The sequence below is a fragment of the Alligator mississippiensis genome, chromosome 6, assembly GCF_030867095.1.
Source record: "Alligator mississippiensis isolate rAllMis1 chromosome 6, rAllMis1, whole genome shotgun sequence".
NCBI lineage: Eukaryota > Metazoa > Chordata > Crocodylia > Alligatoridae > Alligator > Alligator mississippiensis.
Genome location: NC_081829.1, coordinates 59,203,476 through 59,215,863, shown reverse-complemented (window position 1 = coordinate 59,215,863; position 12,388 = coordinate 59,203,476). Strand labels below are relative to the sequence as shown.

The following is a 12,388-nucleotide window of genomic DNA, read 5'->3' as shown; positions in this document are numbered from 1 at the left end:
TTCAGCCACAAGTTGTTTTAAATTTAATTTCCCGTTATTTAAGATAATATAAGCAACTAATTTAGTTACGAGCTTAGATTATACTAACAAGAGAAATTGCATAAAAGGTCAGTTTGTTTGCTTGTTTGCTTTGTTGCAAAATTATGAAATGGAAATGATTGAAAAAAATAAGTTGAATTTGTGGTAAATTGTATCAGTAATTTGCTCTGTATGGAGAATGAACAGAGAATTCTGATAGATGATGACCTTTTGAATTTGTATGACTAGTCATTTTGTCATGCTGATGTCTGTGTTGCTTCATTGCATCTAAGAGAGAGGATGCATATTTGCATCTGCTGTGGACCCTTGAGAAATCTAGGAAATCAGATTTAAGGGGCTGTTCATCATATTATCAAAAGTGTAAAGATTACACTTCACATAGAGCAGGAAGGGACAGTGAGTGAGAGCCAGGCATATGTACTTGCATAACATGTCTTCATTCAAATATCTGTCATGTTTGCTCTTGTCTTGCTGATATTTTTGAAGCCCTGGTGTGGGAAAATGTGTGTATGAAAATACCAAATGTCTTCCCTTTAGTCTCTTCTCAGTATTTTTTTTCTGTTTGCCGTGGAACAATGCAGAGCATCTTAATCATAAAACACCTGTGTAGTAATTAAAGGCTTTGTTCTGGCTAGCATGCCTTTACAAAGCTATAAAAAGGGAACAGCTCGCTAGTTCTGACAAAAGGTGGTGTACATGATAAGAGCTGCCTTTCTGGATCAGCATCTGTATGCCTGTTCTTTCTACAGGCCTTTTACATTATTTTTGGAAAGCTTCCAAACATCATTAAACCCCTGTCAGATAATCATTGGGATAGCAGAGCCCAGAATGAATAATAACAGAAATAATATCAGTTTTGGCACTGAAATTTTTCAGAAAAGTTTGGAAGTGGAAGTAGAAATAATCTTCTAACAAATGTTCTTCCCAGAATTGGACATGTTCTCAGGTTGTATGTGTTTGATTTTAAACTTGTATTTTATCTTCCATGAGCTAGCAGATGATCTGACTCAGAATAGAGCTCCTTACAGTATTTCTAACCTGTAGGGGAGCAGGTTGCAGTTTTGTATACGTCACAAATAGAATGAATTTGGTCTTTAATGGATCAGCCTAGTCTTTGATGGATACATAACTACAATTTTTCACTACTGGCAGAGTCTCCTGGGGAACAGCAGGCATGGCAGAGGTGCAGCTCAGAACTGAGAACTATTGGTAGGCTTGTTTGGTGGTCTCTGTAACAAAATAGGTAAAAGTAATGCAAATCAGAATTGAGGCTTATCAAAAAGAAAGTAAATAATAATTCCAGAAGCAGAATAGGAGGGTGTGCTTCAAGGAGCAAATGAGCTATGTTTGTAAAGCAGCATGGAGAGAGCTTGCAAAGCATGCTACTTCTGATTTTTCTAGCTGTGCTGTGCTTAGCATTGCCCATTGCTCATACTTGTGTTGTCTAAATTTCACTCACAAATTTAATATTCCATCTTTTTAGTCCAAGTGATTTTACCACCAGTCACTTTGGTCTACCAGTTATTACCATGTTCTGCAAAGTCAACATCAGCTGTATCAGGAGAGGAAGTTTTCCTTCCTATATGTACTGAATTATTCTCTGGTTGGTGGGGAGCTTTTATTTTTCTAAGTGTTTTACATGCTTCAGTCTAGAACAGGGGTTGTCAACCGGGGGTACGCGGAAAGGGGCTAGGGGGTACGCTTGGGCTGGTGGGGACAGAGTGCTGGAGGGAACTTGCACATGGCGGTTGCCACTGCTATCCACCACCCTGTACCACTGCATGCAAGCCCCTCCCGCTCCCCCCTGCATTTGTGCTATTCCTGGCCGCTGACCTCCTCACTCTGGTCTAGAATGGTATCATGGTTTTGGTTTAGCCAAATTATTCTGGTTAATGATCATACTTTGCTTTTCTGTAGTTGCTTCCATTATCAGCTATGAAAGTACTGCACAACTAGCAATTACAGTTGTATGACACGCAGGGAGTACCCAGGTGTTCCCTGGCTTCTCTGCTCTGCTTTTACCTTTAGATCATTTTTTCTTTTGGAAAATAATTCTTCCCCTCGTGGAGACTTCTGCCTGCAGTGCAGTTTGCATAGAGGAATGTGTGGATAATTTTAAAAATGACTGAAGAGGGACATGGTATTAGTTTAGGGGCTGGGGGTTTTATAACCATTTAAAGAGATTCCAGTGCTTTTTCCTCTGCAGCTCTTAGTGGGCTGCCTAAGGGTTTATTTAAAGGGGGAAATAATATTCTCAATTCTGTCTCCAGGGAGAGAAGACAGGGGGCTGCTCTTACCCTGGGCTCCTGTATATATGCCACAACACTGACCTGCCTCTGTTTAAGGTGTCTTTAGAGGGGGACAGCATGGTGGTTATAGAGCTGTAGAACAGAAGTTCCATTAAAAAAATCTCAACCTTTTACCTGAAACTAAAAAAAATTAACTAATATCTCAGGAACTAAAGAACATCAGTGCACCTGCTAAAAAGCTGGTGCTTGAGTAATATCAGGGATACCTAATAACCTGCATTTATTTTTTTCTCCTATGCTCTTTCTGAGGATGTCACCTTTCCACCATGGGATTCTGCTTGGAAAATAGCACTATTTATAAGCAGAGAATTAGATTAACATGCAGGTACATGCCCGTTGTGCTGCCTTGCATTGCTACCCTGGAGCTGGTACCTTAGGACTTGTTTCTTTAACCCTCCCTTTAGTTTTTGTTGTTGATTCTTTCATACAGTGCAGCTCCTGATCAGGACAAGTGAGGTGTAGTGAAAGCTGCTGGGAGAATCGGTGCTGCTCTTTACAACTGCTCTTTGCAAAGCAGCTGATGTTCTATATCCTGTATCTCCCTTTCAAACTGGAGTTAAGTCTCACAACATAGGTGGTCTCTGTATGTCTGTGTTGCTTGAAATGTCTATACACTGATTCTGAGTGCTGCACCCCAAATATGCACAGCACCAGTTTGCTAGCCACATGCTGCATTCCTAACGCATACTTTTGCTGGTCTGCGGCTCTCGCACAAGGGTAGAGCAAAGTCACCCTTAAATGCTGCATGCATGCTGCATATGTGTTTCTCCAAGGGAGCTTAACCTATGCATTGCACCAGCATATTGGACATAGCAGAGAAAATAGGCTGTTGTATTGTTCTACCTTCTGCCTTGCATTATGCAATATACCTAGCTTTTACATAATATTTGTAATTATGTTGTACCTGCTCTTTCTCTCTCCACTTGAAAAAAAATATGATTTTGGTATTTTTTTTCAGGCTAATACACTAGGTTCATCGTATCCTTGAAGAGCGTAGACTTTTTTTTTTCCTCTCCTCGTAGGCTGATTGGTCACAGGCTAATGACTGTGTCTCGGCTTTCCTGCAGTGCTGATTCACAAGGGACAGTTTTGTACTGTTCATCTATAATACCCCTACCCTAAGGCTGTGCTTTATGTGGTTGATGTTTGCAGCAGAGTGAGCTCCCTGCCGGCTGTTATATGTGTGTGCATTTTATCCTGTGATAATGCAGCTCTTTGGTAGTAGTTTTTAATTGCAAGGCATTACAGTGAGTTGTTGTTCCCTTGGCATTTTGAGTATTGAGACTCTCAGCAGAACTGCTTGGACTTTTTTATTAATTGAGAATAGGTCATTTTTGGCTGGCTACTTTAGGCAAAGCAAAGCTTTAGAACTGATCAATAATCCTGACGGTAGTAGCAAAATCCAGGCCAGGCAGCTGAAAGTGCAAACCTGAGAGCTTACGTGAAGGAAGTTTTAAGTACCTTTGCTTCCTTCCCTCATCTGGATGCATTTAGTCCTCCTGCTGTCCAGTGCCTCTTCAGGCGGATCCATTAATATTTCTCATGCTTGTTGCGCCCATGACAGGTGATTTAAAAGCACCAGTTTGTGCTGGCATCCCCACTCTTCATAAATGGAGCTGAAATGCGTTGTTGCTGTCCTGATGTGGATTAGCTCAGTGATTTATCGCTGCTGTTCCAGGGTTTGAAAACAAAGGTGCCATCTCATTTGGAGAGGGTTGTCTGGAGGAAGCCGCAGGACATAAGTATGATAGGAATGGTTGTTTTACAGATGTGGCACTATTACACTTTACTTGGTCACATCTGGGTCTTGAAATGTCACTCACTTGAATTTTAGTTTCACAATTTAGTTTTAGATTAGTGTCTTTGAAAAACGCAGTATGAAGACAGGAAAGAGAATGCTTTTGCTTGTCTGCCTTATGTTCAGTCCCCTGAAGGATACGATTGAAGCTTTGTGGTAAAAAGTTTGGTCTAAAGTTTCTGCTTAAACCTGCAAAGTCTAAATTAAAGTATGTGATTTTTTTCAAAAGGAATATATAAACGCTCCATCTTTCTGTCATAAAGTTAGTGTCAGTGCCACTAACCCAGCAGTGTAGTCTGCACATGAGAATGGGGATTGAGCCTCAGAAAAAAAAGTTGCCAGCTTCCCAGGGTATTGTTTTAACTGAGTAACAAGAGCTTTAAAGAAGACAAACATTTTGAAATGTTGTCTCCTTGACTCAAAATCAATGACTGCTGTGTCTGATATTGGAAATATATGGCCCACTGAAGGGCAAATCACTCTGATTAAGCATCTGATAGACTGTGCCTCTATGACACAGCCCATTGGAAGGGGCTGTGGGAAGGTGCAGCACTTCAGTTGGTGCACCAAGAGGCCTTCTACTGGTTGATATATGGAAATGTGAGGTAGCTGTGGATCTGTGTACTCTTTGTTCCCTTTTGTTCAGCTAACTGCTTCCAAGGAAAATAATTCTGTAGTATCCTCTGAAGTCTCCCCCACATGTACTCCCATAACCTTGTTAAAAAGCCCACATATGCTTTGCTTATCCTCCACCTCTAGTTCAGATTTTTTTATGTGAGGAGGCAGGGGGCTCTTGGATGATGGTAGTCGTGCAAAGGTAAGTGTGGTGTTCACTCTGTGCATTGACCTTTGCTCCCAATAAGTCTATTTTCACATATATATATATTTTTAAAAGTGGCTCTTGTTTCTTCTTAAGGCAGCAAGACAGTTAATCCTTCATTATGTCAGGATTTGTAGAATTACAGTTATTTTGCTGAGCCTCACTCCAAAAGGTTCTACTTTTAGTAACCATGTGGAGTTTTGTCTTTTCTTGCTAACTGCTCCTATTGATCTGTGCCCTGTATTTTTCTCTGCAGCCTGTTTGTTAAGGTGGGTTGAGTGAAAACCTAAGCAAGAGGCAAAAGAGAAAGGATTGGATATGTTTGATGGATGTCACACTTCCCAAGGAACACAGCAGCCTTTACTGTAGCTTTTTTTTCTGGTCCACAGCATAGAATGCAGAAGTGTTTTGTTTTACAGCAACTTGGTTTCTGTGCAGCATCTCATCCTCTAATACAAGGATCAGTGAGGGATCAATGACGAGTTTCTTTTCCAGCTCTGTTTTGGCTCTTTTCACGATAAACGAAAGGAGTGGTTGGGGCTAGGAAGGGCTGAGAGCTCGGGTGTCCATCATAGAGGACATTCTGGTTTTCTGCTACTTTGTCTTCTGTCCTCTACTGATGCGAAACTGGATGCCTTTATGTCCTCTATTTTTCTCTTGAAGAAAAAATAGAGGACATAAAGGCATCCAGTTTCGCATCAGTAGAGGACAGAAGACAAAGTAGCAGAAAACCAGAATGTTCTCTATGATGGACACCATCCATCAAGAGAAAAATAGAGGACATAAAGGCATCTGGCTTCAAGAGAAAAATAGAGGACATAAAGGCATTCGGTTTCGTATCAGTAGAGGACAACCGGACTGACCTCTATGATGGCCACCCTACTGTCAGTGTGAGCTGAGGGTCCCAAATACATTGTCCATTTGTGCATCAAAATATCAGCTTTCCCCGTGCTGGAGACTGGAGGATGATGCCACTCCAGGTGCTGAAAGGCCTTTTTCCTAATTGAATTTGAGGGCCTTATGGCGATCCATATTAGTGGCCTCTGATGGCTGCTTTCACTGGGAGCCACAGGGAGTGATGAAGTATCAGTAAAAATAGAAGGCTTGAAATGAAAACTGGAAAAATGGCTGTGGTCACCCTTTAAATCTTGTAACATGTTTACTTTCAGAATCTACAGCTACATTACCAAAAATCAATAGTTCCAGCAGCGTTCTCCTAGGGAAACACATGCATGCACACAAGAGGTGGTAGTTCTTAAAAAGCCAAGGGAGTACAAAGTACTTGAGTACAAGGATTTAGCTTTACTTTCTGCAGTGTGTGAATAGAAAGCTCTTGATCTGGACTATACCTGCTGGGTCTCTAGGTACTTACTGTCAAATTGATTGACACAATGCAAAGCAGGAGATGCACTGAAATTAATGTTAGAATTAATTGATTCTGAGATTCTATTAATTTATAAGCCAAGATAAACTACTGCATAGTATATAGTCTGTGAAGACAATTATTTTGAAGGTATTGCTATTCAAGATAGTTTTGTGTACGCATTTGAGTTCAAAGGGTTGCCATTGGTACTGGGATACTATAATATTTGTTTCCTTTTTATTTTTGCAAATTCCTGGAATTTTGTGTTTTTCTTAAAAAATAAATGCTTCAATTCCCTTCCCCTTCCCCTGCAAAGTAACTTTCAAAACACCAGCATGCCGAGATTTATAAAACCTTACAACAACCTCCGTGTATGCAGTGACAAAGTGATCCTTTTTGTTAAGGGCAACAGACTTGTGCTCCACTTTTTTTCAACAGTGTGTTATAAGGCTGGAGAGGAAAAAAAATTAAGCATGTATAAATATCATTACAGGGCTGGAGTGTTGTTTTAGCCATGGTGGTCCAGGATATGTGAGAAGATTTTTTTTGGGGGGGGGGATGAAATCTTTTATTGGACCAGCTACATAATTGGGAGAGATGTGGGGATTTTAAATATTTTCAGATGGCTGGCATATGTCAGGGCTTTTGGCATTAAGTGGGGTCTGGAAATCTCAAGGAAAACTAGTCTTCCTCCAGTATATCTCATTAATGAGACATTTTATCCTGAGTGTTCCAACATGAACTATCCAAGCTTCTGGGAATATAGTTAATCTTTAATTGTATAAATCTTTAATTGCTTAAAATGGAGTTTGGTCTGTCTTAGTCATTTTTCTTCTTTCTTCTCTTTTCTTCCTCCTGCTCTTTAGCTATTTTATTGGAATTGCCTCTTTTAAATGATATGTAAACTCTGTTTCATAGCTACACCTGCATATGTTACATTCTTGAACCTGATATCCACTTAATCCTCAAAATGCCCCAAGGCACAAGAGGGAATGATAAGAATCATGAAGGCGAAAAGCATTACTGCTGAACCTGAGTAACAGAACAGAATACAGCACATTCTGTTACTGTGGAGGTCAGCTAATAGAGCTGATGCAGAAGTTGCCCAAGGATCCAGGCAGAAGAAGGCTTTGAACATGGGATATTGGGGTTTGAGAGTGACCTCTCTGCTGAGTGGTTAGAGGGGTCAGTAGCATTACAAGGGTGAGATTTAGTGTTATATGGAGAAAGATTTGATTCATGAGTCAGATGGGAAAGTGGCTCTCTTCAGCCAAGGTGGACAGGGGGTGATGGTCAAAGAGGGGAAGAAGAGGTAGGGGTGGCTTGGGGTATCCAGCTATGAAGAAGCTGTGAGGAACCTGAAGTCACTCTTCTTATACTGACCTGTATTTCTGCCTTAGAAACAAAAGTCCTCCCTTGCTTGCTCAGCTTTGGTAGAGAAGGCTGGAGAAGACTGTGAGTACTATTGCAGTCAAGTCTCCTCTGAAATCTCTGTCCGCAGGAAACTGACTCCTGCTAAGTGCAAAAAAGTTACTACTTGGAGATTTACCACTGCTTTCTCTAAATTAACTGGAGTAGGAGTGGTGAAATTAGTAATGCAGCTAGGAAGGTCCCAATAAGAGTAAACTGTCAGCTGCTCTGTGCCATGTACCCTCAAGAGCTGGCTCATCCAAGTCATAGCTGAAGCACTCTCTCTGGGTGCAGCCTGGGAGAAGTTGTCACTTCCTGTTCCCCATTCTGTAGTTACCCTGTGGATAAACAGGGAACTTCCATGCCTTAAGCTATAGAGGAGGGAACTTTCACCAGTACTTCATTCCCTAGAGAATAATAATGTCAAGAACTATCCCAGGAGTATTTCAAGTGACATTTCCATACAGAAAGGGATATTTGCAATGTAGAATAAATTTGCCAAAGCAGTAAATTGTTTACATCAATGCTGTGAAGACCCAGACACATTTTTAGAAAGGGGGAAAACAAAACCTTATTTTCAAATACCTACTTAGTGCCTACAAGATGATTACATATGGAAGAATTGATGCATCACTGGCTCTGGAAGGCCAGACTTTTAATTAATTTATAGACTTTTCCTGGCCATTAATGTTCCTATGTTTCATAATGCCAGGAAGAGGTGTATGCAACTGTCTTGAGCTGATGTCTGCAGGGACAGATATAAAATTCAATAGGAGACAGATGGAAAGAGAGTTTGTAAGGTCTCTATGGTGGGGAGACTACCACTCAGGCCCTTGATGAGCCTCAGTATTGGAACATTAAACTGAGTTTGATATTACTATATTTATTGAAAAGCTTTCCTAAGGCATGACTGACATTTTAAGGTAGAGCAATTTCCTGCATCTTAATGGAATAGGAAAAGCACTTTACACTTCAACATGATGCTTTTCCAAGCAATATTGCTGAACACTCCTATAATGAATTCTGATGTCATTTTTTGTCGGTCTTGTAGATGGTGTTAATCACTAGAGTAGCTCCCTCGTGGACTGAATTTCAGCTTTCTTTTTTAATTTGCACTTAAGTCTTCATTGAATAAAAAGGAATTTGATGGCTCAGGGGTTAGTATTAGGATAAAGAGCCTTTCGCTGTTAGAACAGAGGTCTGAATTAGGACCAAACTGTAGCCACAAGTCATTACTTTGTGATGACTGATCTCAATGCTGTTTCTTTACATGCTTCAAAACGCTGAGATCAGGAAGGGTGTCACCTTGGGCTAATTGTTGTGCTTTTCAACAAAGACTAACTTTACTTTCTAGCAAAAAATCTGTTATGAAGAATAATTCTGTTAAAGGCAAAACAAATGTAGAAATAAATATAAATATGTGGAAATTTTTTTGTGAGGCTGATTTTTTGCAGGGGTCTTCAAGCAAGCTTGGTTTTTTTTTTAGATATTAATTTGTGTTATTGTTTCTCTCTTTCAGCTCTTTGAGAATTTCTACTTTGGGGAACTACAGTTGAATTCAGTCCATCTTTCTGAGAGGTTCTCCACAGACAGCTCTGGTTACTATGCAACATCTGGACAGCTTACCTTTTCCTGAAGGGCAGACTCAGCTAACCGAACCAACCTGCTCTGCACCCAAAACTGCATGACAAGCAGCATGTTGATTAAAACAATTAACATTTGATAGCCTCAAATTTGGACAGAGACCATTTTTTTTACTGACTCAACAAAGATTGAGAGCCTGTGTTATCCTTTCTACCACAGTAACTGATGTTGCACTTCCTTGGCAGAAGTCTCCTGCAGTCCCTCTGCCAGACATCCCATCCCATATCAACTCAGTAACCTGTGATTCCCTTCCCCCTCTATCACACCCTTTTTCAGTCTATTAACACTTTGGTTTCTAAGTAAGGGAAATATGAAAATGAGTATCCTCAGTATGAAGCAGCATCCATAGCTAAAAAAGTTTCAGCTTATTTCCTTTTTTCCCTCAGATACTTAATGTCTTCTTACACATATGAAAACATTTATTTTTCTATAAATGTTGTCATAGTTTTCCATCCATCAAATATTTATTTTTCTCCCTGCCTCAGTTTCCTCCCTTCCCCTTCAACCTTGTTCCTAAGCTATTTTGTTTACTCCTCTATAGGCTTACTTTAAAGCCAGATTAAGGAAGTAGCAAGCCTCCCAATGAAATCACTGGGCTTTGGGTGAGGCTTTCTGTTTGGATGGTAACATCACTATGCAACTGCTAGAGCTTGGTCTGGGGATCTCTTCTGGATTTTATCACTGGTAATAAAAACAGGAATGTTGCATGTGTCTGTTACCATTTGTCAGTAAACTACTTGTCATGGATGAGCAGAAGAGGTGCATATATATCTTGGGATCAGCCACCCAGAAATACAGACTCAGGCCTTTTCATAGGAGTTGGCTACCCAACAACCAACACTGTTTATGCCGTGGAAAGAGATGATATACTCCTGAAAGCTTCTTGATGTGTTTCACTTTAACAATTGGCACCCAGATGCAATCTATGCATTGGATAATACTAAATATTAAAGCTCCAAGGGGACACAGAAAACTATTTTTATTCTCTTTGTGTGCAATTCCCCTAGAAGCTTAGCAATAAAATTTCCTTCCTGACTACTTTTGTCCCGTATTACCCACTATTGATTTTTTTTTCTCATTGAAGTTGACTCTTTTTCATGTTTTGGGCTAGATTCTGCCACTGACAGCAGTGCAGAATGTAATTTCCTACTCTGAGTAATCCTACTGAAACTGATATGGCTACTTGCATAGCAAGGCATTATTTTCTGGGAATAAAAGTGGTAGAACACAGCCTTTGAGTACTAATACCATATCAAATGGCTATTTTTTAAATTAATGGTAGCAAAAATCCTAGATGTTTAAATGTTTTTAACAAGACACTCACAAAGCTGGGGGCTGGGGGGGGAGGTAGAATATCAGGAAGGCATCTAGTCTAATATCTCTGGCAAACCATCTCAGACAAGATTTACCAAATCATAACCATTTATGGTTGTGTGTTAATCTTTGGCTACTTAGTCATACCAGTCTGTAGGCACTAGATAAATTTGTTGCATGTTGTTTCAGTCTCCTGGTAATAGGAAGGGCTTGCTCCTGCTGTCATTACTTCCTACAAATCATTACACATGCTTACATTTACATCTGTGCCTTAACAGTGCTATGCTTGAATGTAAATGTTTGAGAAATACTGTCTTTCTTTGCAAATAAGCCTATGTCAATAAGGGCACAGTTCAATAAAATAGGTTGGCACACTTGAGTTCCGTGGTGTTATCTGCAAACACTGTTGCTTCTCCCTAACGTGGGACAGTGGGAATACACAGATGCAATAAAGCAGCGGTGTCAAACTCATCTTGCCTTGCAGACTGGATGAGGGTCACTGGACCACTGTGTGAGCCAGACAGAGACCAACACCCTGTGCAGCGCCAGGAGGCGCCAGGTCCAGTCTGCATGCCATATGCACCATGTGGGGTCAGGGCTAGCACATAGTGTCAGTCCAGTGACACACAGGCCAGATCATACAGATCCACAGGCCTGATTAGGCCTGTATGTTTTGACACCCCTGCAATAAAGCACTGGTATAATTGTTCCTGCCATCAGAACAAATGGGAGCAGAACAGAACTTTTGGCAATGAATTTGGAAGAGTGTTCCTATATAAGTATTTGTAAAATACATATTCATAACTTAATTTTACTTAAATATGAATTATAATTGAATAGCGATTTATGAAAGTGCTGTATGGAAGATACTACAGAGATTAACCAAAGTTGTTATATCCTGGCTTCTGTTATTTTTTGTGAAGCCGCTTTTCAGGCTAAATGTCAATTTAAGCAAGGAGATTGTACTTGCACACAATTAATCTGTGGCTTCTCCCTCCTTAGAAATATTTCTGAAAATTTAATTGTGGATCCTGTATGTATTGGTTCTGTATCTACATGGAATTCAGTAAAGAGAGATGCAAGATAAGAATGTGGTGCAGTCGGTCTGCTCAATGCACAAACTTGCACAATCCTAAAGTGAATACACTTCTGGAGCATGAACCATGACATGTCTTTGAAAGTATTTTTCTTTAATAAAAGATACCAAAATTGGCATCTGAGTTTTCTACTACTGGTCAGTAAAGGCTTGCTTGTTACTACATGAAAAACAGTGGAGTAACTTATAGGGATGATCGGAGAGGAGGGACACTCTCAGAAGACGCTTGTGGTGTTTTATTATTTAAAAATACTAGTAACCACAGTATCTGCAGCAAGGCCCTCTCCACTTGCATATAGGGCAGCCTGCCTCAGAGGCCAAAAGCTTGGATGTCTGTCCCCTCCTGCTCTGTGGCTGTACTATTCCTTTGCAGCTATGCACAATGCTGGTGGTCATTGTCTCCCACTTCTTTCAGGATTAAAGCAAATGAAGCATTAAAGCCCTAGTGCTGTAAATGACTGTACTGCCCCTGCATGTGCACTGAGCCCCAATGGCTGCATTAAGTGAGAAGCAGTTCAGTAGATCATTCTCCTTCCCCTGCTTAGTGGGGCCTGCAGTGCCACATGGACAGTCCCTCTCAGTTGTAGGGCTCCTC

The 12,388-nt window shown here is 40.5% G+C and overlaps 1 protein-coding gene across 4 annotated transcripts in view; it reads left to right on the top strand.

Annotated features, from left to right (window-relative positions):
* ASCC1 (activating signal cointegrator 1 complex subunit 1) overlaps positions 1-11,910 on the top strand; it is a 67,320-nt gene extending 55,410 nt beyond the window's left edge. For all 4 annotated transcript variants that reach the window (XM_014609357.3, XM_014609359.3, XM_059729919.1 and 1 more), the window contains one exon: positions 9,259-11,910. In XM_014609357.3, coding sequence (XP_014464843.2) covers positions 9,259-9,375 — 117 coding nt within the window. In that variant the 3' untranslated portion in view covers positions 9,376-11,910. The remainder of the gene's footprint in view (positions 1-9,258) is intronic.
* The last annotated feature ends 478 nt before the right edge of the window (positions 11,911-12,388 follow it).